A 27,701-nucleotide genomic window follows, 5' to 3' on the forward strand; every position below is an offset into this window, starting at 1 on the left:
TTAAACTTAAAAGTGTGTTATGGGTACTTTTTTTTTTAGAAAGCTAGTTGTTAAACATTTCCCAGCATGTCTATGTCTCATTGCTTCTCATATTGCATCATCCTCTTTTTCTCTTTTTTCACTATTCCCCAGCAATTGGGAAGGACAACATGACGAGTGCATAAAATGAAGAGCTTTGTTGCAGGACCTGTAGAAGTAGACTGCTGAGCCTGAGCAGGCCACATGTGGGAGGAAGCTTTGCACCTGGCCCGGGATCTTGCCTAGGCCAAGCGCTCCAGATATCTGGCGAGGGAGGTCTCCAGGAGACCAGGACTTACCATCCATGTCCAGGCGTTGCATAATGATGGCCAGCTCCACCTCACTGGGCATGTAGCCCAGAGAGCGCATGGCCATGCCCAACTCCTGCTTGGAGATGAAGCCATTCCCATCCCGGTCCAGAACCCGAAAGGCCTCACGGATTTCTGTAAAGGGCAAAGGGAAAGAGGGTCAAATGGTTAAGAGGAATAGTGTGTGAGGACTCCTAGTCTGCTGATTTCCGCTACAATCAAGGTGCCTCTCAGAACGAATAAGGCATAGAGATGAAAGCATTGGACACCTGAGTTTTAGTCCCCTCTCTGCCCTTTATTTGCTACGTGACCCAGAATGAGCTACTTCTCTCTGTCTTTTGGGGGTTGCTGCTGTTGTTTCATCTGTAGAGATGACTGGATTATGTGTGGGATTCTTTTGCATTCTAACATCATAGGTTCTATATTTTGAGGTTCCTCCTAGCCCTAGTATTCTTTGTTCTAAGGTCCCTCCCAGCTCTGACATCCTATGTTCTAAGGTCCCTCCCAGCTCTAACATCCTATGTTCTAAGGTCCCTCCCAGCTCTGACATCCTCTATTCAAAGGTCCCTCCCAGCTCTGACATCCTATGTTCTACGGTCCCACCCAGCTCTGACATCCTATGTTCTAAAGTCTGTCTCATCCTTAATATTCTATATTCTAGGGGGCGGAGCCAAGATGGCAGAGTGAAAGCAGCAACTTGCTTGAGCTCTCCCCCAAACCCCTCCAAATACCTATAAAAACAGCTCTAAACAAATTCTAAGGCAGCTTAACCCACAAAAAGACAGAGCGAAACAAATATTCAGCCCAAGACAACCTCTGGATGATTGATCAGAAAGGTATATTCTGCTGGGCTGGGAGCGCAGTGCACTGCAGCATGCGTGCGCAGGCCACAGTGAACCTGGAGCAGGCCTCAGAGGACTGAATCACAGGCAGCAGTGGCAGTTTCCAGACTCCTCAATCTGTGAATGCCAAAGACAACTTAGAAGGTCAGTGGGAAAAGTCTGTTTCCATGGTGCTGAGAGAGGAAGGCAGGGTCTCAGTTCCATTCCCCGAGAAAGCTGTCCTGGGGTGGGCAGCTGCTTCCTGAGCTTCCAGCCCATAGACTGAGGGGGAATCGAGCGGCTGATCAGAGGGGGATAGCAGGGATCTCTTTGCCAGTGCTGAGGCAGGAATCTCTTGCTTTGTCCCTGCTTGGAGCTAGGTCACAGTTCTAGATGGGGGTCCTGGGGTGAGAAGGAGAGCTGGCACGGTGGAGCTTGTAGTGGCTGTGGACAGCCTCACAGTTCCAGGACAGAAAGGAGTGCTTGTGGTCACTAATAGACCACAGCACAGGCCTTGAAAGGAGTAAACACCTCGCCCCTTATTATACCACTTTGCAAGAACTGAAAATTTATGGGTCCCTACAAGTATCTCTGAAAACAGCTACATAAACCCCTGAAGCTTGGGACACTACATTCTCCACATTGGAAGCAGACTCCTACCTTAACAAAGAGTTTAAAACTCAAATAATTGGCCAGGATCATGAGCAAGCAGCACAAAAAGAGTCAGACTATATTATCTTACTTTGGTGACAAAGAAGATCAAAATATACAACCAGAAGAAGACAACAAAGTCAGAGCTCCTATATCCAAAGCCTCCAAGAAAAATATGAATCAGTCCCAGGCCTTGGAAGAGCTCAAAAGGGATTTTGAGAAGCAAGTAAGAGAAGTAGAGGAAAAACTGGGAAGAGAAATGAGAGTGATGCAGGAAAATCATGAAAAACAAGTCAACAGCTTGCTAAAGGAGACCCAAAAAAATACTGAAGAAATAACACCTTAAAAAACAGCCTAACCCAAATGGCAAAAGAGGTCCAAAAAGCCAATGAGGAGAAAATGCCCTAAAAAGAAAAATTGGCCAAATGGAAAAGGAAGTCCAAAAGATTACTGAAGAAAATACTTCCTTAAAAATTAGAATAGAGCAATTGGAACTAGTGACTTTATGAGAAATCAAGACACTGTAAAACAAATCCAAAAGAATGAAAAATATAGAAAGAATGTGAAATATCTCACTGGAAAAACAACTGACCTGGAAAATAGATCCAGGAGAGAGAATTTAAAATTATTGGACTATCTGAAAGCCATGATCAAAAAAAGAGCCTAGACATCATCTTTCAAGAAATTATCAAGGAAAACTGCCCTGATATAGTAGAACCAGAGGCAAAATAGAAATTGAAAGAATCCACAGATCTCCTCCTGAAAGAGATCCCCAAAGGAAAACTCCTAGGAATATTGTAGCCAAATTCCAGAGTTCCCAGGTCAAGGAGAAAATATTACAAGCTGCCAGAAGAAACAATTCAAGTACTGTGGAAACACAATCAGGATAACACAAGATTTAGCAGCTTCTACATTAAAGGACCACAGGGCATGGAATATAATATTCCAGAGGGCAAAGGAGATAGGATTACAACCAAGAATCACCTACCCAGCAAAACTGAGTATAATCCTTCAGGGGAAAAAAATGGTCATTCAGTGAAATAGAGGACTTTCAAGCATTCTTGATGAAAAGACCAGAGCTGAATAGAAAATTTGACTTTCAAATACAAGACTCAAGTGGAACATGAAGAGGTAAACAGGAAAGAGAAATCATAAGAGACTTATTAAGGTTGAACTGTTTACATTCCTGCATGGAAAGATGATATTTATAACTCATGAGACCTTTGTCAGTATTAGGGTAGTTGGAGGAAAAAATTATATGTATGTATAGGTAGATAGATAGATAGATAGATAGATAGATAGATAGATAGATAATGGACAGGGTGAGTTGAGAAGGTGAGTTGAAGATTAAGGGGTCATATCTGGAGAATAAAATTAAGGGATGAGAGAGGATTATACTGGAGAAGAAAAGAGAAGGGTAGAATGGGGTAAATTATCTCACAAAAAAAAAACAGAAAGAAAATGCTCTTACAGTGGAGGGGAAATGGGGGAAGGTGAGAGGGAATGAGTGAATCTTATTCTCATAGGATTTGGCTTAAGGAGGGAATAACATACACATTCAATTGGGTATGGAAATCTGTCTTACTCTATGGGAAAATAGGGGGAGAAGGGACAAGAGAGCAGGGGATGATAGAGAGGAGGGCAGACTGGGAAAGGGGGTAATCAGAAGCAAATACTTCTGAGAGGGACAGGGTCAAAAGAAAGAATAGAATAAATGGGAGGGCAGGATAGGATTAAGGGAAATAGAGTTAGTTTTTCACAACATGTCTACTATGGAAGTGTTTTGCATAACTGCACATGTATAACCTATATTGAGTTGCTTGCCTTTTCAATGAGGGTGGGTGGGGAGGGAGGAAAGGAGAAGATTTGAAACCTAAAGTTTTAAAAACATGTATTTAAAAAAAATGTTTTCACATGCTCCTGGGAAATAAGAAATACAGGAAATGGGGTACAGAAGTCTATCCTGCCCTACAGGAAAATAGAAGGGGAAGGGGATAAGAGAAGGAGGGGGGAGAGATAGAAGAGAGGGCAGACTAGGGGAAGGGATATTCAGAACGCATGCCATCTTGGGGTGGGGGAGGGGTGAGATGGGGTGAAAATTTGGAACTCAAAAACTTGTGGAAGTGAATGTTGAAAAGTGAAAGTAAATAAATTTGTATTAAAAAAAGAGGTAAAAAAACCATTCTATATTCTAAAGCCCCTCCCCAATTTATTTAGCTTATTTGCCCATCTTTGTCTGCATGTTGTTTCTCCCACTAGACTGGGAAGTGCTCGAGGGCGCCCAGGTGTTTTGTCCCCTCACTGTGTCTCCAGTGCTTAATGCCTGGCACATGGTAATCCCATCATAAATGCTGGCTGACACTCTCAGCTCTGACATGCCAGGGGTATCTGAGCTTTTCGTCACAAGGACTATTGTGTTTGCATCACTGTACCCCCAAATGTGGATATTTAGTAAATGTTTGTTGAATTGGCAGAAAAGAGGGTCAGATGGACAAAGGCTTTTAACTGGGTTGCCATCAGACATTGTCTGCTAATACCCTTCATCACTGCACAGATATGCTCTAAACAAAGAGAGAACTGGCTTTAGGTCAGAGCCAAGGAAGACCTCTGAGGCAATGAGGATGTGAAAGTACAGCTGTGAGTACCCACTTAGACTGTGGCATACAAATGGGAAAAGAGGAGGGCTGATGTATTATGTATTAAGTTTTTCTGTAAAAAATCACTATGAAAATCTAGCTGGGTAGCATACATCTATCTGAGTTAGGCTTCCCTGAAATTTCATTCTCTCTCCCCACCCTTCCAACCCTGGGCCACAGAGAGCAAACTGAGCAGAGATTCCCTAACTCCAGGCCCTTGAAAAACATCTGCTCCAAGGTCTCAGAACCAGCCCCAAGGATAATCAATCAATTTCTAGGTCTCGATAACACAAAACAAAACTGTTCTTGCCCTCAACAATCATACATTCTTTTACCTTATTGTTCTGTTTATTTCCCAGGCAACTCTGTCCCAGAGAAATTCTGGGATGGCAGAAAGGAACCAGAGTTTAAAAAAAAAAAAACTTAAGGGATGGGTAAGAGTCCCATGCTAGGAATGTTCTCCTCTCCCCCTCTGCCTGCTGGAATCCCCAGATCTCTTCAAGGTTCATCCTCTACCAGTGGCCTTTCCTGATTGACCCAGGTCTTCATAACCATCCCTGTATATATTTCCTATACATCCTGCATGAATTTACCTGTAAATATACTGTCTTCCCCAGCAGGAGGTAAGCTTCTCGAGAGCAAGGGCTGGGTCATTTTTATATGTGTCCCCAGGACCCAGCACCAATACATGCTTAGTAAATTTTCAGCAGATTGATTGATTGAATAGGGACATATGTTGCATTATGGAAGGAAAGACCCTAGAAATTATATAGGATCTTTTCAGAACTTTGTTGACAAAAGTATGCAGTTGCCTGCAACCCTTGCTTCGGTTGAGCCAATGAGGGCAGTGAGGTTTCTTGAGAAAAATAGTAAAAGGTCTCCTCAGGTCTCTGTGAACTTGGCCCTGTAAAGCAGGGGTTATTAACCTGGGATCTAAGGATCCCCAAGAGGCCTATAGATAGATGTCTAAGAGACTATGAACTTGGACAGGAAAAAAATGACATCTTTGTTTCAATATAATTTGTTTCATTTATAATCCCATTTATTTTATTTTGTGATTTAAAAATAAGAATTTGAGAAGACATCCATAGGTTTCACCACTGTGCCAAAGCAGTGCAGGACAAAAAAAAAAAAGGTCAAGAAAACCTAGTCTATGGGATGTGGAGGAGAGGCAATGACTAGGCCATGGGTTCAAGGCCTAACAGTCCTAACAGAGTCTGAGATTGCCATGGCTAGTCTTTCCACAATCCCACAGGGCCCCAAGCTCTGACCTAGCCTTAGGATAGAGACGAAGCCTCCTAGGACTGACCTCTTAGAGGAAAAGAGGATGGACCTGCACCTGAGAAAGGCTTCAGTTTCCAGCTCCTTGGTCCTAGTTGTAATGAAAGGCTTTGGAGCCCCTGCCTCCTGCTGCGGTTCTGGCTCCATCCTCCTAATTTACAGTTGTGTTACAGCTATAAACAGCCTCAGATCAATAAGAGTGTCATAAAAAGGAGAAGGACTTTTATTCATTCAAAGGCTTCTTCAATAATTTTTTCCAGCCCAGCTGAACACTTGACTCTAGCATAAATAAGTCCTGTTTGACCTGACAGATGGCCCACTATCACCGCCATCCCATTTTTGGTGCTACAGCAAGCTCAGAATCCCCTACCCTCCAGAGACCCCACACCTTGCATCAGGTGGGCAGCCTGGCTGGCCTCTTTAGGACATTGCTCATGTCTTTCTTCCTCAAAAGAACAAGTCCCCAGGGACCACCCCCCAACTCCACTAGAAAATCCCATGACCTGAAAGAGTCCAGGCACATGGTCAAGAGCTACATTTGCCGGGATGGGTAGGTGGCGCAGTGGATAGAGCTCCGGCCCTGGAATCAGAAGGATCTGAGTTCAAATCTGGCCTCAGACACTTGACACTTACTTGCTGTGTGACCCTGGGCAAGTCACTTAACCCCAATTGCCTCACCCAAAAAAAAAAAAAAAGAGAGAGAGATTTTCCCAGCCAAAACTAAACACCAGACCTGGTCCCTAGTCAGGGAGGCAGCATGGCCTAGGTGAAAAAATGAATGAACTGAATAAACTAATGAGCATTTATTACTTGCTTACTATGTGCAAAGCACTAGGTAATCAAATGTGAGACAATCCCCACCCTCATGGAGCTCAGAGTCTAATGAGGGAATTGAGGCATGTAGAAGAGTGGTGGCCACGGAGAAGTGTTTTAGTTTGGAATGTCATAGGGAAGATGACTAATATAGACTGGCATGGATTTTCCAGTGCCATTGGCAGTATTGATGGATAATGGTTCCAGAGCTGAGAAGGGGCAGGCTTGTTTTTCTCTCTCTCTCTGTGGCATTCTATTTCCTATCACCTTTGCACCAACAGTCCCCCAGGCCAGGAATGGTTTTCCTGTTCATGTCCAGCTCTTGGAATCCTTAGTTCCCCTTGAAACCTAGCTCAAGTGACACATCTAACACAAGACCGTTTACCATCCTCTTGGCTGTTACCACTGCCCCCTCACCAAACACACGCCCTGGGTAATAACTATTTTGTACTCACTTGGCATACATTTTGTATTTCTCTATGCATATGTTGTTTCCCCCATAGAATATAAGTTCCTCTGAGGGCAGAAATTTTGTTTTTTGTCTTTGTAATATAAATTTTGTAAAATGCAAAATGGTTCCCGGACTTGTATTTTTATGATGATGATGGTGGAAGGATAGACAAGGTAATAGACAAGGCTAAGAATCACAGCTTTTAGACTAGCTCTGAACACTGATCTAACTCTGGATATTCTGAATGCCAGATCTTCACCCGCCGGCCAACAAGTTGACAATCTACTGAAGGACTAGACCCACATCTCTTCTGGATCTGAATAAATGGCTTGCCCGGTACCTAGGGGGTGTTAACGGGCTTCAACACACCGCATAGATCCTTTATGTTGAATTTATGAGTATAAGAAAGAATACCCATTGGTAATGGATCATTATTTAGAGCTGGGAGGGACCTTAGAGGTCATCTAGTCCTAACCCTTCATTTTACAGATGAGGAAACTAAGGTCCAAGGAGACTTGCCCATGGACACTCTGGTAGTAAGTGCCAGAAGCAGGATTAGAACTCAGGATCTCAGGTTCCCCCAACCTAGCATTCTTTCCATCTCATCTCAGATCCACTAAAGTACCCCAGTATGAAAAATGGATATACCTAAAGTATCTAAGACAGGTGTACACAAACAATGTGTTCTTCTATTGATACCAAATATGTGCTTTCCTGGTTCCTTCCTTATTCACAGAGAGGGCAGAGGTAGGCCTGAGAATCAGTCAATTATCAGTAGCCCAGTACCACAAAAGATTTCCAGTAGACATGACCAATATGTCTCTACTCCACCAGAGATGTTCATACACTTAACCCTGCCGTCACCCACAAGCATTCCATTTCCATGTTCACAGACTCTGAAATTCTATTTCTGATCATTTTTTACCATTCCACTTTCCCTCTGCCTCATGATGCTTAGGTTCCCTGCTTCACGTCTCCCCACAGTCCAATTCATCCTTTGCACAGATACCAAAGTGATTTTCCTGAAGCGTGTGTCTCACCACGTCACTCCCCCTCTCATTAAACTCCAGGGATGCTATGCCTCTCTAGGATCAGATATAAAATCCTCTGGCATTAAAAGCTCTTTAAAATATGTGCCCAATTAACTTTCCAGTCCTATTACAATTATTCCCCTTCACATGATCTACAATACCGTCAATGACCTTGACCTTCTTACTGTTCCTCATACATGACACTCTATTTCCTGTCTTGTTTCTGTGCTGATTACCCCAGTAAATGGAACGCACTCCCTCCTCCCTTTCATCACTAAGAACCAATCCCTAGTGAAGACACAGCTCAGTTGCTACTTTCTCTATGAAACCTTTTCTAATCTCCCCCACCTCGCTGCTAATGTCCTCCTCCACAAAATCATCTTTTCTCTATTTTATCTCTATTTGTACATACCTCTGTCTCTAGGTATTTATTGCCTCCTCCACAGAATGTGAGGCAGCTGAGTGGCTCAGTGCATAGTGGTGGGCCTGGGGTCAGGCAGACCTGAGTTTACATCCTGCCTCAGACATTTACTAGCTGTGTGACCCTGGCCAAGTCATTTAACCTCTGATTGCCTTAATTCATTGGAGAAGGAAATGGCAAACCACTCCAGTATCTTTGCCAAGAAAACCCCAAGGACACTGTGGTCCATGGGGTCATGAAGAGTCAGACAGGGCTGAACACCCAAAGAATGAAAGTTTCTTCAGGGCAGGGATTCCTCCCTTCTCATCTTGGAATAACTAGTGCTTAACACAGTACCTAGAACACAGTAAGTATTTAGTAGTAGACTTGTTGTTTTTATATCATGTTCTTTTTCCTTGTATAGCCTTCCTCACTTGCCTCCACATAGAGACATCCCTTGTAACAAAGATTGAGGGGGGAAAAAGTCATTTCAACAAAGCCAACCACATCTAATAATATTTCCTATATTCCACATCCATATTACCCTAGCTCCCCAGAAAGAGAAAGGACGTACGTATTCTCAGTTCTCCAAGGTAAGCCTGGCCATTGTAATTATATAGTTCAGATCAATGAACATACACTGATGATGGTTATGAAGATCACTGAATGAGGAGGCAGGGTGATATAGTGGAGATAACATTGGCCTCTGAGTTCTAGCCCAGCTCTGTCCCTAATTTGTTATATGACCTTGGGAAAGCCACTCTAAGTCAAGTCAACAAGTATTAATTAAGTACCTATTATGTGCCAGGCACCGTGCTAAGCACTGGGTCCTCCCCTCCTGGGTCTCTGTTCCCTCTGTAAAATTAGAGGACTGGACAAGGTGACCTCTAGTAGCCCTTCTGACTTCTGAACCTATGTAAGATCCTACATGTGACCAGATCTAAGGCCATCTACGAGTTGACATTATACTCTGGGGACTATGGCTCAATTAAAGGACATAATTCTGGACCCCAGAAGTTGACTGAGATTTGAGGTCCTTTTCTCCAATATTTCTGCCTCCCTTATTGAGAAAACTTCTCAAGCTTGGGGGAAAGCAGACAGTGCTCACTAAATTCATTTCCCTTTTAAATAGAAGTGGGGGTAGGGGGAATGTAAGGGAACAAAAAGAACCTTAAATCCATTAAAGAGGCCTCTTGGAGATTTAATCCTGCCTGGGGAAGGAAAGCACAGGAAAACCCAAGACTAGTTACAGAGAAGTGGGGCCTTCAGTCTGGGAACAACACATGACGTCTGCCTGGTTTTACTTCCTTATAGTAGTACAGCGTGTAAGAAATATGCCTATAAAACTAGGCAGGGAAGTCAGAGCAGACAGTCCTCAACTGCCTCTGGCGATAGCTCACCTACACTAAGTGCAGACGTGGTCACCAGACACTGTTTCCCCAGGCTCTGAAAGTCAGGCCTGCAGAAAGTTTGCAGCAGCAGTACAGCAAGGTTGCTGGCTTTCTCACTTGGGGATTTACTTATTCACTTCCTCAGGCTAAAAGGCCCCCATTTTTTCAGATTTATTTTAGTCCTTTGCATTGGGTGGGGGGTTTTTAATTTTTTTTAATTCTTCAGTAGTGTTGACTATCTGCCTCACCAAGATTCCTAATGGCTATAGTGGCCAAGGAATCCAGCTGGGGTCTCTCACTGCAGACAAGCTTCAGGGACCCTTTCTCTACCCCCGGAGTACCAAATTTTGAAATAGAAGATCTGGGGGGCACCATGAATTGGAAGTCAGAAAGACCTAAATTCGAATCCCATGCGTACTCCCCATACTTACTAGCTGTGTGACTCTGGGCAAGGCAAGTCCCCTCTCTTAGCTTCATTTTCTTCATCTTTAAAACAATCAGATTTGGACTAAGGCCTCTAAGGTCCCTTCCAGCTCTGAAGTCTATGAACCTCTCTGGTATATAAGCTAGCTTTGCACTGTCTTCAGGGGAACAAAGGGTTCAAATCCCATCTCTAACATTTACTATGTGTATGACCTTGGGTAAGTCTCTTAACTAGTCTACACCTCAGTTTACTCATTTGAAAAATAAAAGGATTAGACTAGCTGGCTTCTGAGTGCCCTTTTCTCTCCCTCTAGGTCTGTAATTCTATGGTCCTCATCATGGCAAGAAAAAATAGTGAAGCAGGGAAGAGAACAGGGAAGTGAATGGCCAGGTAAGGCCAGCTCTGGCTGAGGATCCAGCCTCCTAAGAAACTGCAGGCCTGCGACACAGATTCAATCCCTGAAATCACCAGCAGCAGGAAAACAACGTGTGTTACAGCTGAACTTCACTTTACAGTTAATGTCAACATTCTTTGGGCAACGTCAAGGCTCGGGAGAAGCAACCGGAAGTTATCACTAAATTAGCACTATTAAAAGCCCGCAATCATTAGCACCACCAATGAATGGCCGACACTTCCCTAGACCTAAGAGTAAACCTCCTGTTTATTCTCCGTTAGATTTTTATATCAGCAGAGCTGGAGCCTTAGCTGCATCCTGATAGCTCTATTAGTGTAACGGGATGCATTCCAAAGATGTACTTTATTGTCAGAGGCTTCATAACCAGAGATAGCATCTGGTTACCGAGACAGAGGTCCTGGATTCAAATCCCACATCTGATATTTACTATCTGTGTGACATCGTTCAAATTAATCTTCCCGAGTCTTCGTTTCCTCATCTGTAAAATTAGGTTGAATTAGATGGTCTCTGAGGTCGCTTTCAGGCCTTTATCTGTTACCTAATGAAGTAGAGTAGGAGGCCCAGGGGTTTGTAAGAGTCTGAGTGGTAAAGCCTTGGACCTGGAATGAGGATGCCTGGGTTTCATCGCACCTCCCTCAACGTTGTTATAAGTGGCCTTGACTGCCGTACCTCCGGGAAAGACAGGCAGGAACTTGCATAGGATGCCCTGGGCTCCTGTCGGTGTCTGGTCCGTGGTCGGGCTCCATGATGCTCTGGAGGGTTCATCTAGGAGAGGATCTGATGGGTGATCTAATGCTGACGAGCCCTGACCTAATATGGCTGAGCTCCATCCCCCATTGCTGGGGAAGCCTGCCCCAATGATAGACATGCCACCATGAAAGCCCTGGTTCAGGCAATTACAGAGTGTGCGACACTTCCATTACCTGGTAGATTTTATTGCATTCTGTTAGAATGGGGATTTCTCGAGGAGAAGGATTTTTGTCTTTCTTTCTTTAATACTTAGAGCAGAGTCTGGCATACCTTAGGTGCTTAATAAATGTTTGTTGATTGACTGCGTGTAAGCTCTTTAAGGGCAGGGACTGTTTCACTTTTGTCTTTATATACTTTATATACTACCTAATATAGCGCCTGACACAGTAGGGGCTTAATAAATGCTTGTTGACTCATTAATTGATAGCAGGTAAGTTCCTTGAGGGCAGGAAATGTTTTACTTTTATCTCTGTAGGGCAGACGTTAGTCCAATGCTTGGCCCACAGTAGTTGCCTAATAAACGTCTGTTAATGAATTTTTTTGTTGTACAGTTGTTTCAGTCATGCCTGACTCTCTGCGCCCCCATTTGGGGTTTTCTTGCCATTTCCTTCTCCAGTTCATTTGATGGATGAGGAAACTGAGGCAAGCAGGGTTAAGTAACTTGCCCAGTGTTACACAGCTAATTGATTAATTTTAGGAAAAGGAAAAAAAGACAATGAGCTTTTAATAAGCATCTACTATGTGCCAGGCAATGTGCTAAGTGTTTTACAAATATTATCTCATTTTAAGGATCTAGAGGGAACTACAGGAATGGCTAGATGCACCCATTGGACTCATTGTGTAGGGCAGCAAAGGGGACAGTCGACATAGCATGTCACGCATCCTGTAAGAAATAAGTTATCTTCTGAAATAGAGTTGCACAGATTCAAAGGTTAGGCTCCCATTTGGATCCATTTCTGTCCTCCTTGGATTCTCAGTAATGTTTTAGAGCCTTGGACAGAAATGATGGCTGTTTTATAACGTGGGAGATTTATTTTTCATTACCCCAGTTACTTTCCCTACTTACAAATTATCCATAGACTCACTGGGCTGGAGTCTGCAGCATGGGTTCCTCCCAGATCCAATCCTGCCTGCTCCCTGAACAGCAGGCACCCAGGGCTCTGCAGAGCTCTCCAAGAATGGAGATATTCCAGGAAACTCCCGCATGCAAGAAACCGCAGGCATGCAGGATAGATTCATTTGGTGAAGCAATCAAAAAGTGTGTTCTATGCATATGTTAGAGCTAAAGTTCAAACTCTAGCAAAAGTCAACATGAGTCGGCTAATGGCCAGGCTTAGGAGAGTCAACCAGAAGTTATCGCTAAATTAGCTCCATTAAAAGACAGCAATCATTAGCACCTCCGGTGAATGGATGCCACCTCCCTAGACCTAAGAGCAAACCCTCTATTTATTCTTCATGAGATTTTTATATCTGCCAGAGGCTGAGCTTCGGCTGTGTACTAATAACGCTACCAGCGAAAGGGGATCTGTTCCAAAAACCATTTCTTTTTCGGAGGCTGCATTTTGCATCTCGAGTGCCTAGCCCACTACCTGCCACATTGCTGTTCTGTCCTTTCAGTGGTGTCCGACTCTTCGTGACCCCATTTGGGATTTTCTTGGCAAAGATCCTGGAGTGGCTTGCCATTTCTTCTCCAGTTCATCTTACAGATGAGGAAACTGAGTCAAAAAGGGTTAAGTAACTTGCCCAGGGTCACACAGCTAGTGTGTGCCAAATTTGAACTTTAGAAGAGGAGTCTCCCTGATTCCAGGCCCGGCACACAGTAGGTATTTAATAATAAATGTTCAGTGGTTGGTTCATAACCAGAGGTAGATTCCCATCAGAGGTACAGGGAAGTATGAGAGGAAGCATTGTGGAATGGCTAGAGAGACATAAACTTGGAATTGGAAGTGACCCCAGGGGTTCTCTGGTCCTACTCCTTCATTTTATAAATGACGAAACTGAGTCCCAGATTAGTTAAGTGGCATGGCTAGAGTTACAGAGTGATAGAGTCAGAGGTTCATGGATTTGAAGCTGGAAGGGTCCTCAAGACCCATATAGCCCGACTGCCCCATTTCACAGATGAATAACCTGAGGCCTAGGAAGTCAGAGGATGAGGGTCTGAGTCCCTTCTCCCCAGTATGTCTTTATTAGTTGTGTGACTACCTGCAAACTACTTAACCTCTAGCTTCCTCATCTGTAAAATGGGTATAGTATTACTCTCACTACCTACCTCACATAGTTGTTCCAAGAAATGTGGTTTGCAAACCATCCGGTCTATTCAAATAAGACACATTAGATGAAGAATACGAGAGAATTTCAGGGGCTTAGGGGTGGGGGTAGAGGAAGAGACTCATCAGATATTTAAACACTAAATTGAAACCATCAAATGATACCAAAAAGCATGCAAATTGATCTAGGGGGTCTTGAGACTTGGGTAAAGGAGAGGCTAGGTTACAAGAAGTTGTGGAATAATAATAACTCATATTTGTATACGCTTTCAGCTTACAATAACCCTGTTCAGTGGGCAATACAATTATTAATATTATTATTATCTCCAATGCCTAGGTACAGTCAGTGGCTGGCACAGAGCAGGTACATAATAAATGCTTGTTGATGGATTTTCCATTTTGCAAAGGAGGAGAGTGAAGATTGAAGAGGTTGTCCATGGTCACACGCAGCTTAGTAAAGTGGGATCTGAACCCAGGTCTCCTTAACTACAGTGTTGAGAGGATACACCTTGTACTTAGGTAAGAGGGGCAGGAGAAGGTCTGGAAGGAAGAGGCCTCTTGGACAGTAGATCTGGCCTAGGGCACAGTTGGTGGTAAAAATCCCAGAAGGCAATGTTCACAATAACATAATGAATAACATATGAGGAGATTCATGACCTTGATCAGTGCAGCCCTGAAACATGCCTTCATCCTCTCTCTTGGCAGAGTGGTGGTGGGTGCCAAGTGCAGAGTGGGGCATACATTGTCAGGCATGGCCAATGGGTCTATTTGATTAATTTCATTTTGTTACAACTGAGGGTTCTATTGAAGCAGGGGTAGGAGGGATTTATTAGCAAGGAAGGAAGGAATGAAGGAACGAAGGAAGGAAGGAAGGAGAGGAGGGGGGAGGAGAGGAGAGGAAGGAAGGAAGGAAGGAAGGAAGGAAGGAAGGAAGGAAGGAAGGAAGGAAGGAAGGAAGGAAGGAAGGAAGGAAGAAGGAAGGAAGGAAGGAAGGAAGGAAGGAAGGAAGGAAGGAAGGAAGGAAGGAAGGAAGGAAGGAAGGAAGGAAGGAAGGAAGGAAGGAAAGGAGAGGAGAGGGAAGGGGAGGGGAGGGAAGGGGAGGGGAGAGGAGAAAGAAAGAAAGAAAGAAAGAAAGAAAGAAAGAAAGAAAGAAAGAAAGAAAGAAAGAAAGAAAGAAAGAAAGAAAGAAAGAAAAGAAAGAAAGAAAGAAAGAAAGAAGATAACATCAATAAAAGAGTTAAAATAAAATAAAAACTTTAAAAAGGAAGCCAGGAATGAGCCAAAGGTTTCTCTACCCTCAGTAACTCTTTGACTAAGCCTCCAGCAGCCTCCTCTGGGGCAAGCAGAGGAAGGAGAATAAGGGTAGCAAAGAGGCGAGGTCATGGACTATCCCATCTAAACCTGCTCCCAAATCATCCTAAACAGACCAAGTCCCCCTCACCTCCAAGTCCAGCCAAGCAGGCCAGGTCTCCATCTGCATCCACCCTCCCCAGATATATCCCCATCCACCAGCTAATGGCTAAAGTGTCTTTCACAACAAAGGGAAGCCCTTCATTCCCTCATCAGAAATAAATGGCTTAGAAGTCAGAGGCCTGGCTGTCCTAATGTTTCCTTCAAATGAACTTCCTTAAAGTATAATCAATCCATCAATCAACAAGTGAGATTGACTAGTGCTCCGATCCCTTTCTGCCTAACTTGGGGGCTGGAGGCTGAAGCCCACAAAGGGAGCTGGTTCTCTGAAGCAGGAGGAAAGAGAGAAAGGGGGTATGGGACTGTCAGCCTGGGGACAAAGGACATATTCAATGCCCTTCTGCCTCCCCTCTTTGAGTGCAATGACTGTCATTCTTTCTCTCTGTAACCCCATATCATACAGCTTTGTCCATAAGAGTATTTAGAAAATTTATGTTGAATTATTCTACAAAAGACAATATTTACAAAGTGTCATGGCCTTGGCAATTCTATCTCCATAGCATCTCTCACATTTGGACCCTTCTCTCCACTCACATAGCTAGAGCCCCAGATCTTTCTTTGGCTGAGATAGTGCCAACCGCCTCTTCATCGGACCCCTACCTCCAGCCTCTCTCCTCTCTGATTCTTCATCTACATAGCTGTAAAATCATCTTCCCATTGCACAGGATTGATCACATAATTTCAAAAATCTTAGGATCGCAGAGCCAGGGATGGAAGGAAATCTTAGAGGTCATCAACTGCCTCATTTTACTAATAGGTAAATGGGAACCCAGAAAAGCTTAATGGCTTCTCCAGGGCCACAGTGTCAGAGCCAGGAAGTCCAAACTCAATTCCTTTCATACTGCACTACAGCCTCCTTCAGGTGCTCCCTCTCTACTGAGCCTCCAACAAAATACCAATTCCTCAGCCTCACGTTGAATGCCCCCATAATCTGATTGACTCATTTGTTCAATAATCTGCTTCCAATGTACCTTTCCACACTGATCCCATATCACTCCCCTTCATGCATTCTACATTCCAAGATGTTCTAGGTAGTTAGTTGTTCCTTGAATCGACTTTGCCACATTCTATCTCTGGAACTTGGCTCTGGCTCTCACTGACTTCTAGAAGGCACCCCCCCCATCTCTACTTTTTAGCGCCCTTTGATTCTTTCAGGGCTTAGCTCAGGTGGGTTCTCCTGAGCAAAACCTTTCACTTCTCAGTGTTTTTTCCCTTCTCAAATGAACTTGTATCTACTTTGTTTTGTATTTTTTATGTTTACTAATGTTTTATATTACTGTACTTCACTCTACCCCCACCCCCTTGCCCTCTTCAAGGGAAAGAATCATTCCTAATTTTTTATTTTGTCCTTGTAGCACCTACAAGGTTTATTTAATCAAACTAATTGATGGCCAACCTTTGTTTTTGAAAACAGAGACTTGGGCTTTGCTCATCAAAGTAAAGTCCCTTCAGTGTTCTCTGCACTCAAGACTTTAGGGAGCTAGGCATCATGGTCTGGAACATAAGAGTCCTTGAGGTAATGATCACAGGATGAAAAAGCTACCCCTAGAAAAAGCAGAAATATATCCAAGAGCATTTAGCACCTAAATCTGTGCTCTACTCTGCAATGAGCTCTGCTATTTGCCCTAACCACCAATGGATGATTACATCCTATAAGGCTACACAAAGAGGGTCAGCTTCACAAGCACCATCAGTGAAAACTCTGCTTCTCTAGGCCCCTATATGTTGGCTGTAAGAAGTCCCAGTGTGGGATAAAGGTGGCTATCTACTTGAGGTTACTGACAGCAGTTGCTGCCTTTTGACCCATCACCTGTATTAGTTCATTTCCCTTCTAAGAAATATCACGGTGCTACATCTATGGCCCATCCTTTAATTTTCTTGTTTACAAAAATGAGGGGTTAGGACTAGATGATCCCGGAGGTCCCTTCCAAATTGATGATCCTATGATCCTTCCTACCTGCTTCTTAAACTGAGTGAAAATCAGCCTCACAGAGCTATCTCTCCTATAACCAATGGTTAGCATACAATAGAGATGCCATTTCAGGATGATGATCATCTTGGGTCACATTAGCTTAAGAGCAAGGTTTAATCTCCTCCCCAATTAAGGTAATTACAAAGTTTTAAGTGTAAGGGTGGTCACATAAGATGAAGCTTTAAATTCATGAACAAGATGGTTTATACCCTGTGATCTCTATAAAATCTGAACTTCTCTACAATTGGGTCAAGAATGGAACACTGTGATTGGTTTACCAAATAAGAGAATCACAGCTCCTGGGAACTTTAAACAGCAAAAGAATTTTAGCAGGTGAGCAGTCATGTGGTAGAGGACTCCAAACTTGGGGAGGCAGACTCTTTTTATCTGTAAAAGAGGGCAGCAAAGTTGGGGGCGGGGAACACCTGGGCGTGATCCCAGCAGGAGTAACATACACAGACACACATACACACACACACACACACACACACACACACACACACACACACACACACTGACCGTGTTCTCATAGACCTGTAAGAGACAATGCACACAACCGGGAGTAAAAAGAGACATGTTGAGGACATAAAAGGATAAACATGTGTACAGATGGGTACAATAAGACAGTCACCCAAGGAAGGCAAAAACTTTCCAGACCGTGAGCAGAGGGGAATGTTGCTATGTACTCATAAAAAGACTTCCAGTAACAAGGAGGAATGAGTTTACCCTTTGGCCACCTGTGTTCTCCCCATTTAGAGCCCCCCTTTCCCATAGATCTGTATGTACTTATGGGAAAGTATAGGCCAGAATTTCAGTGAGATGCCTTGTATCAAATGTTCTTACTATATGACCTTAGCAAATGCTTTTTGCTTTTTTTTTTTAAGGTAATGATGTCTACTGACCAATTAAAACAGAAAACACACTGGTGGGGGCTCATGAATAATACTAGTAGAAAACCAGCCCTTCAAGGTTACTACAACAGCCATGAGTGCCATAGAAGTCAGTTTCTGGGGAAATTTTTGGCCAATAGGAGTGTTAGTTGGGGAAGCAGCCCTAAAGAGGAGGTACACAAGGAATTCTCTCTTCTTAGACTAGGGTGATAAAAGAAAGCTACCTGCCCAGAATAGCTATAAGATAAACTAAACCTCCCAAAGTTTTGCAGTGAGCTTGCTTAAAAGAAATTAATTTGTGATGGGATGGGAAGCAAAGGAGAGCCTCAGTTTAAGCTTATGGAAAATTCCCAAACAATAAGAGACCTCAGCACACAAACACTCAGAACAACAAGAAGTTGGGAGGAGGTGCTGTCCAAGATAATTTTGTGATTGGAAGCAACTCGAAAGATTAATAGAGGTACCAATGAAATGAAATTGGAATACGTAATTGAAGGAAAATAAATAGCAGGAGTGGGTATGGAAAAGTGGTGAGAATAAATTCACAGCCCTCACTCCCTCCAGGGAGCTGATGGGTAAATGAAAGCAGTAAGGTTATGTCAACCCTGAAGGCAATTCCCCCATCCCAAGAAGTAGCCTCCTTCCAAACTTCCTGACACTATGATGAATTAGACCCGGTGCTAAAGACAGAGGCAGGTTTCTGCTCCCAGGGGATGCCTCCCAGGAAAGCGCAAGGATCATTCTAGAAGAACAAGGGTTTTTCCTTTCAGAAGTTCATTTGTCTGAGAGCCTACTCTGTCTTGCTGCTAACTGCCTCTGCTCCAGAAATGTCTCCTCCTTGGCACCTCTGTCTATCCTGCCCTCTCATGGAAATTTCCAGAGAATTATAGATTATAGATCCAGAACCAGAAGGGATCTCATTTTACAGATAAGGAAACTGAGGCACAGGGAGTAAATGGCATCTGAACTGAGCTGACTCAAAGCTTAACACTTTTTTCAGCACCACCTGCAGGCTTATCCAACAGTCAGCCTTCCCCTAACCCATTCCGGCCTACACATAGAAAACTGATCACTTGCCTGAGGAGGAACCTACCTGACCCCTTCCACCACTGCTCCCCATAAACCGTAATGGGCCTTCCCTGGGTCCTCAGGGCTGATGAGGTTGTATTCCCTCCCTGGCTCTAATTTGGAGCTGGAGGGAACAGCATGGTGCCCTGAACTGCATCCTTCCTTGGTCACCTCCTCCCCTCCCTAAAATGAGAGGACTGAATCAGATAACCTCTGGGGTGTCTTCCAGTCCCAATCTAGGATCCTATGACTCCATCCTGTCCCTCCTTCCAAGTGTCTCCTTGAGTCTCCTTGGTGTGGGTTAAAATGTGCCATAATAAATGCCTGTTGGTTGGAACAATTACCTTCCTAAGTCTTTCAGGCACTATCCACTTAGGCCAAACCAGACTGAGATGCTCCTGTCAGATACATTTCCTTCTCTCCAGCAACTTCAGTGGCATCCTTATGTACAGATGACGGAATAACCAAGGCTTCTTGGGGCAGGAAGGCGGTGCAATGGATAGAGCACTGGCCCTGGATTCAGGAAGACCTGAGTTCAAATCTGGCCTCAGACACTTGACACTTACTACAAGTGATCAGTGACACTGGGCAAGTCACTTCACCCCATTGCTTCATAAAAAAAAATAAAAAATGAAAAAATGAAACAAAGCTTCTTGGATTTAGAGATGAAAGAGATCTTAGGGATCATTTTGTCCAATCCCCTCTTTTGTCCTCAATTCATTTTTAAAAATTAATGAGCATTTATTTCTCTCTCTTACCTCCTATTGCTAAAAAAGAAAAACAAAAAACATTCCATGTAACAAACATGCACAATCTAGCAAAACAAATTCCCACAGTAGCCATATCCAGAGACTGTCTGTTTCATTATGTATATTGAGACCATTGTCTTTCTTTCAGGAAGATGGATAACATTCTTCATCATTGGCACTTTGGAATCATGCTAAGTCCCTCTTTTATAGGTGAGTAAACTGAGGAACAAGAGGAAGACAAGCAGTGTAGCACTGGCCTCAAAACCAGGAAGGTCTACGTTAAAGTCTTGCTTCTGACACATCCTAGCTGTGTAGCACATTGCTCTAGGCTACTCTCTAAAGACAATAATGTTCAGGGAAGGTGGTGACATGCATTGGCAGAAGGCACTTCCTCACCTGGGAGTTCCTCCTACTAATGAAATCTCAGTTCCAGTTTCCATCGCTAGCCCTCTTGCTACTAGAGGTACCACAGGAATTCAGTAGCAGCCTAAGCTCATGGATATATTGAATAGAGGCACGTGAATTCCCCACTCAAGTCCTCTTCCCATTGACACCATGTTTCAGTTTCCACTCCCAAGGTCACATGACATTGGTGCCTCCCGTGAAAAATCTTGAGACTTCATTCACCTCTTAAATCCATCAACCAATCAGTCAACAAGCATTTATTAAGCACCTACTATGTGCCAAGCTCTACCATCAATTCCACTAGAGTGATCAACAGTGAAATTGAGAAATCAGGAAACTTCTAGGGTGTGAAACTTGCTTAGGGGTCATCTAGACCAGGGGTTCATAATTTTTTTTTTGCATTTTAAATGCATAAAATAAAACAGGAAATAAAATTATATTGAAATATAATTATAAAAAAAAATAAATTCACAGACCCCAGGTTAAGAACCCCTCATCTAGACCAATGTTGAAATTTTGTAAATGAGGAAACTAAAGCCCAGGAGTGGACTTGACTTGCCTGAGACCCAAAGCTGAAGAGAGAAAGCAATAGCTCTAGGCCTTTCACACTCCCTGGACAGTGGCAGGCACATTACAGGGCTTCATTTAGATCCAAAATCTGAAACTCAGCCTATTACCCTGTTTGAACCCAGCAATGGTGACATTCACCATTCTAAGTGCAAGGCAGACACATCTCCAAGACGAGGAAACAAGAATCCTGATTTTTTTTTCCTGCCCATTGAGTTTCATCCTATGCACCAAAAAGCCACAGACTGCACAGAATTAATCTGTGCATAATGTGATGATAATTAAGTATAATTATTACACAGTAATAGGCAGGCAGATGTCACTGTTTCTTAATCGAGGCCCCTTTATAGTCAGTGCCAATTGTCACCTAGGATAATTAAAAGCCATTTCAAGGATTTAGTGTTGGTGTTGGGGACTAGAGGAAATGACTCTGTCCAGGAGAGAGCTTGGGGACTATTATAGATGCAAATGCAGTGAGATCTTCTCTCAAACTTGTGGGTCTCCACCTACTTCTTGAGGGGCTTGAGAAGCATGTCTAAGAGGAGAGTTTGTTCTACGATTGTCAGGTACCAAGAAACAAAGGACATAACCAAACAGGACGCTCCAATGGGAGAGGCTACCAAGGGACCATTTTGGGGAAAAGCAATGGCTTGGGAGTCAGAGATATGAGTTCAAAACCCTCCTGTGATGGTCACTCTCTCTGTTCCCTGGACCTCAGTTTTCCCATCTGTAAAAGGAAGGGGATGGCCTCTGAAGTCCCTTCCAGCTTTGGTTGCATGATCCCATGAGCCTAAATGGAGTCAAGTGAAGTATTATTGCAGTTTCCGTTATCAGCTGAAAAGAGGTTGGCCTAGGGAAGAGAGATGAGAAGCTGAAAGCTACACCAGCTGGGTTCTTCTTCTGGCCCTCTCACTGTGGTCACATTCTAGGACCACAGTCCATTTTCCAAAATGATTTTTTCTGGAATCCCTCCCAGGCTGTGAGGAGAAGAAATATATTGGTGACAAAAGAAGAAATACTGGAATCTAAGAAAAGATTATTTTTTAATAAGGATAAAATTAATCTTTTTAAGACTTATTTCAGCTACATCAGTCTCGGGCCAAGTGAGAAAAGCCAGTGTATCTTAGCAAAAAAATAGAAAGCAAAAATTAGGAAGACTGGGTGGCTACTCTCAGCTTGACCCCTGACTTGCTATGTGATTTCAGGCAAGCTCACTCGACCTCTCTGAAAAATGGGACTAGTAACTGGCACTTTAAACCTGAAAGGGTAGGAAGATGGATGAAGATTCACCGATGAGCTGCAGGATCTTGGGAAAAAAAAGGTCTTAGAAGGTAAGATATTCTTAACGACTGTGATTTCTCCATCACACACCATGGGCTGTCTTGAGAGCTTACAGCCTGCCTATGTTCCTCAGCCTCCCTTTGGATGGGAGACCATGAATCCTTATGCCTACACTCTGCCTGTGGCTACTCCCCTAACAGCCCAGATGTGTCCTGGAGTATTCCTGAAGGTCAGAGTTAGAACAGTCCCCTGGATGTCATCTGGTCCCAAACATGGAAAAGAATCCTCTTTACAAAGTCCCAGACAAGTGATCATCTAGCCTCTGCCTAAATACCCCCAGAAGAAAGGTAGCCACTGTCCACAGAGGACATTCCTTCACCCTCTGGACAGCTCCATGTGGCAGGACACTGGGGTTCCCTTCCAATATACTGAGCTGAAATCTGGCCCCCTCCCTCGTTCTGGCCTCTGAGGCCAAGTGCAACAATTACTTCATGTGAAAATCTTTCAGATAATAATAGTGATAATCATAACAGTCATATCGTATTTTAATGTTTGCAAAGCACTTTACAAATAAATATCTCATTTGATCCCTACAACATCTCTATGAGGCTGATGCTATTATTGTTCCCATTTCACAGATGAGGAAACTAAGGCAGATTGACTAAGAAGGTTGCCTAGGACCACACAGCCAGTAGCTGTCTAAGGAAGGGCTCAAACTCAGTTCTTCCTCACTCCCAGTCAAGCATTCCATTCACTACTCCACATAGTTGCTTTGAAGATAATAATAATAATAATAATAATAATATAATAATATAATAATAATAATAATAATAAATAACGATGCTATTCTCCTGAATCCCACAACAGCGGCAGCACCTATCCAGCACTTTCAGGCTGGCAAAGTGTTTTACAAATATTATCTCATCATCCTCACAACAACCCCAGGAGGTAGAGTCTATTGTTATCTCCATTTTACAGATGAGCAAACTGAGGCAGCTAGAAATTAACTCCCTCTCCCAGGCTACTAAGTTTCTGAGGCTAGATTCAAACTCAGGTCATCCTGACTCCAAAGCCCAATACTTTGTCCACTACAAAACCTAGGTCTATACGAATAGCAGATTATTGTTGCACTGCAGAAACCATGGATGCGATGGATTCAGAGAAGCTTGGAAAGACTCAAACGAACTGAAACAAAGTGAAATAAGCAGAAGGATGAAAATAATAGATACAATGATTACAGCCATGTAAACAAAAAAGGACAATCTGCCAATTAACAAGTATTTATCAAGTATCTATTATGTTTCAGGCCCTGGAGATATCAAGACAATACTTTCTCCCACCAGCATACATAAGCAAATACAGAATGTATGGCCTCCAAGTGGATAGAGTGCCAGGCCTGGAGTCCAGAAGACCTGAGTTCAAAACCAGCCTCAGACACTCCCTAGCTGTGTGACCCTAGGCAAGTCACTTCACCTTGTTTGCCTCAGTTTCCTCATGTATAAAATGAACTGGAAAAGGAAATATCAAAACCACTCTGCCATCTTTGCCAAGAAAACCCTGAATGAGGTTGGACGTGACTGAAACGACTGCGACAATAAATACAAATCTGTGAGATCTTAATAAACCAAACAACACACACAACACACCAGGCAGAGGTGAAGTCACTGATTTCCCTCTCTTCCTTGGACAAGTTGGGGGCTATGAGTGGCAAATGTACATGCGGTCAGACCCAGCTGACAGGTCCACTGATTTTGCTTTACTGTTTCTTTGGGGCAAGGGCAGATGTACTGGGGAGGGAGGTATATTCTGAAATGCTTATTATGTAAAAACAGACTGCACTCATGCAACTTTAGAAAATCAATAAATAAGAAGTGAAGATATGCTTCATTTCCCAACACAGACAAAAACAAAACAAAATGAGGCTGGTAGGCTGCAGTCCCCAGAAGCTGCCCACAGGCACCCCTAACACCATGGGGCTTGACAGAATACCAGTAGAAAATCCCTAATAAAATTACCAACCGAACTTGGTTCAAAAATCATGGCTAGGGTGTGTGTGTGTGTGTGTGTGTGTGTGTGTGTGTGTGTGTGTGTGAGAGAGAGAGAGAGAGAGAGAGAGAGAGAGAGTGTGTTAATGTCAGAAGTTAAGTAAGAAAAATCAAACCCTCCTTATATTTCGTTTTTTTATTTATTTTCCTTTGCTTCATATTTTGGTATTTGATTTATGGGGTGATAAATTGGATTAAGTAATTTGTGTAGTTATTATAGATGTATACATAGGCACACAAGCCTAAGATTTCTCTGGAGTCTCTTATTTGTCTAAATTTAGATCTTAAAACAGTGTTAGCTTCAGTCCCTTAAAAAATAATCACAAGGTTGAGCAAGAGCAGGAGAAAGTCCACTGTATCAACACCTTTAGGACTTACCCCAGCTGACAAAGAATACATCTCTCCATTCTATAGCACCATCCCCTGGGACGCAGCATAATGTTTAGAGGGCATTTCACTTTGAATCTGCTGCCCTACCTGGTTTCAACTCCTTGGAACCAGATTAATCCTGGTGCCCCATTTACCCCATCCCATTACTTTCTCCTTTTGTCTCCCCTTTTAGATCGTAAGCTCCTTGAGGGATTATCTTTTTTGTTATTATTAATTGTATCCCCAGCACTTAGCACAATGCCTGGAACATAGGAGTTGCTTAATAAGTGTTATTGGATTGGATTGGTAGATGGGTGGATTGGGAGTCAAGAAGACTACAGTTCAAATACCATGTATAGGCTAGGTGACCACAAGCAACTCTCACTCTCCCAGCCTCAGTTTCCTCAACTGTAAAATGGGGATAGTAGCATCTATGTGACCTATCATACAGGGTTGTCCTAAAACTTGAACGAGATTATTTAGGTAAAGTGCTTTGCAAACTTTAAGGGGCTGTATAGAAATGCCGGTTATAAGCATTCCCCAGTGCTCAATGCATTTGCACCTGGTATCTGGGTACATTTCAAAGCAAACTCAAATTACTATCTCAAAATTAAGGAGTACCCTTTTGCACTCCAGTTGTCGTGCCATTCAGGCATTCCATGAACATTTATTGTTGAATCATTTTTCTAGTCCTGTCTGACTCTTTTCTTGGCCTAGATACAGGAGTGGTTTGCCATTTCTTTCTCTAGTTCGTTTAACAGATGAGGAAATTAAAACAAACAGGTTAAGTGACCTGTCCAAGGTCACACAGCTAGAAGTATCTGAGACCAGATTTGAACTCAGGAAGATGAATCTTTCTAACTCCAGGCTTGGTATTGTAGCTACTGTACCACCTAGCTGCCCTATGCATTTATTAGGCACCTATTAGGTACAAGGCACTATGCCATTTTCACTATTATTTGCTGAATACCTGAACCCCCCAGGGAATCCTATTGGGTCGATGTTTTCTCACTGTCTGGGTCTCAGGGCAAGGTTGGGCTCTTCGCTAAGGTCGGGCTAACTTGGAGAATGGTTACACGGGTCCAGTTTGGTCATAGCCTCGATCCCAGATCCATCCCTTCCATAACCAACAAATGTGAATTGTGACTAGGTACACATGAAGAAGTAAAGAAAGGGTCTCAACACCTGACATGGTAGCATTTTGGAGATAGGCAACAATTTGATCCATAATTATTTCCAGATAAGTCAGCATAGAGTCAAAGAGATAATGGTCAATCCCTGCCTTTGTTCATTGTCAACCCTAGGTTATATAGAGCTGAAGCAGGCTCTTAACAGCAAAGATTTCAGCTCTCATCGTTTACCTTGAACAGCCATGCCCATTTATCAGGTTCAGAATGTATCTACATTTTAACTCCCCCACTAGCCATGCACCCTATGTATGGAATCTGCCTCTGGAGTCTCTATTCTTTAAGCCTAACACAGGCAGCAGAGAACAATAGAAAGCACTGTGTTAAGTCAAGAGATCTAGGGGACCCCATCACTAACTTACTACCTAACTTTGAGTAAGTACCATCCCCCTTTCTTCAAGTCTTCCTCCACAAAATGAGGGGAACTAAGGACTCGACATTCTCCGAGGTGCCTACCACTTCTAACATTCTCAGATTCTCACTTCACTACAACTTTTCTGCTTAATGATGGATGGAACCCAGAGGTATCATCCCTAATGAAGTCTCCCATCTGAGAACCCATCTTCCTGAGGTCATCCAAGGAACCGGAACACAAGTCTACTTTAAAAAAAAAAAACAATTCTACAAATAGTGTGTGTGTGTGTATTTTTTTTTTCTTAGAGGGAATAGGGAGCCTGCATGATGTAGAAAACAGCAACAGCCTGGTGAACATGATTCACTTGGAAACAAGGGCTTCTCTGGATATTGTACACAAAGGGAGAATTCTGGCCCCTGGTTGTAAAGGGCTGCAGGATTTGTGTCTGGGCTGTGGGTTGAGAACAAGGACAGCTACTCATCAGCAAAGATGCCACTCAGTGACATAAAAGACATTTTACTGCTTTAACGAAAGGCATTACAATACATTTTCCAACAACAAATCTGATTAAAAAAGAAAGGGGGAAGTGCAAAGGACCTACTGACAAACTCAGAATGACTCTGGAGCCCCCTCCCAACTCTTGATCATTATCCTTTTCTCTCTGGCATGTCAATGAAATGGCAAGCAAGGTTATCCCAATGGAAGGAGGGAAATGATTAGGTCTTGTATGAGTTTGTGGTGAGGTATCCCAGTGCATTGTTCCTCTGTTAAGTGCCCAACACAGTGTCTAGGCACACAGTAGATGCCTAATAAGTATTGTTGATTATTTTTTGATGGCAGGTAGGCTCCTTGGGGGCAGAGACTTTTTTTACTTTTGTCTTGATATTTCCACTACTTAGAATAGTACCTGACACATAGCAGGTGCTTAATAAATTCTTATTGGTTGAGAGAACATAAGGTCTTTGAAGGTAGAGATTGCCTCATTTTTTGTCTTTGTCTCCTCAGACTTAGTACAGTTACTGGCACATAGTAGGTACTTGATAAATGCTGATTGATTGATTAATTGATCCTCCCAGAAAGTCCAGTCACTCTACTCTCTCTAACTGAATACATTCAACAACTCTACAAGCATTCATTACAAGCCTACTATGTGTCAGGTGCTTTTGGATACAAATAAAAACTAAACATTCCCTGTCCTCAGGAACTTACGTTCTATTGAGAGAAAACATGTACAGAGTTAAGCAAATAAAACTACATACAAAGTTAATTTCATGTGGGGCAGACAGGGAGAGCATTATTAGTTTGGGTGTGGGGCAGAAGTCATGTCAGGAAAAGGAATGTCTTGAGCATAAGCACAGAGGCAGGAGATCTCAGACTAGAAGGCACCTAAAAGATCATGAACCGAACTGAAAAAGGCCATCTAGTCCAGGTACCTTGTCTGACAGATGAGAGAACTAAAATCCAGAGATATTCAATTACTTTCCTAAGAGCATGCAAATAGTGAAGTGTCAGAGATAGGGTCTGAACCCAGGTTCTTGAACTCCAAAGTCAACACCTTTTCCACTGTCTCGCAATCAATCAACAGGTATTTCCTAAGTACCCTCCATGTTTCAGGCACTGTTAGGCACCAGAAATACAAAGCCAAAAAAAAGCAACAGTTCTGCCCTCAAGAGGCTTACATTCTAA

At 43.1% G+C, this 27,701-nt stretch overlaps 1 protein-coding gene and 1 long non-coding RNA gene across 3 annotated transcripts in view; one reads left to right on the top strand and one right to left on the bottom strand.

The window, feature by feature from the left end:
• CALN1 (calneuron 1) overlaps window positions 1-27,701 on the bottom strand; it is a 468,953-nt gene that overhangs the window by 265,538 nt on the left and 175,714 nt on the right. For both annotated transcript variants that reach the window (XM_078154728.1, XM_021007064.2), the window contains exon 3: window positions 318-461. In XM_078154728.1, the coding sequence (XP_078010854.1) occupies window positions 318-461 (144 nt within the window). The remainder of the gene's footprint in view (window positions 1-317; window positions 462-27,701) is intronic.
• LOC110222188 (uncharacterized) lies at window positions 4,276-26,245 on the top strand. The gene is made up of 6 exons (XR_013487484.1): window positions 4,276-4,435; window positions 10,539-10,615; window positions 13,995-14,176; window positions 19,955-20,016; window positions 21,984-22,109; window positions 26,062-26,245. It is a non-coding gene; the product is annotated as an uncharacterized LOC110222188 (long non-coding RNA).

This window comes from Phascolarctos cinereus, unplaced genomic scaffold, assembly GCF_003287225.1.
Source record: "Phascolarctos cinereus isolate Bilbo 61053 unplaced genomic scaffold, phaCin_HiC Scaffold_5;HRSCAF=322, whole genome shotgun sequence".
In the NCBI taxonomy this organism is placed as follows: Eukaryota; Metazoa; Chordata; class Mammalia; order Diprotodontia; family Phascolarctidae; genus Phascolarctos; species Phascolarctos cinereus.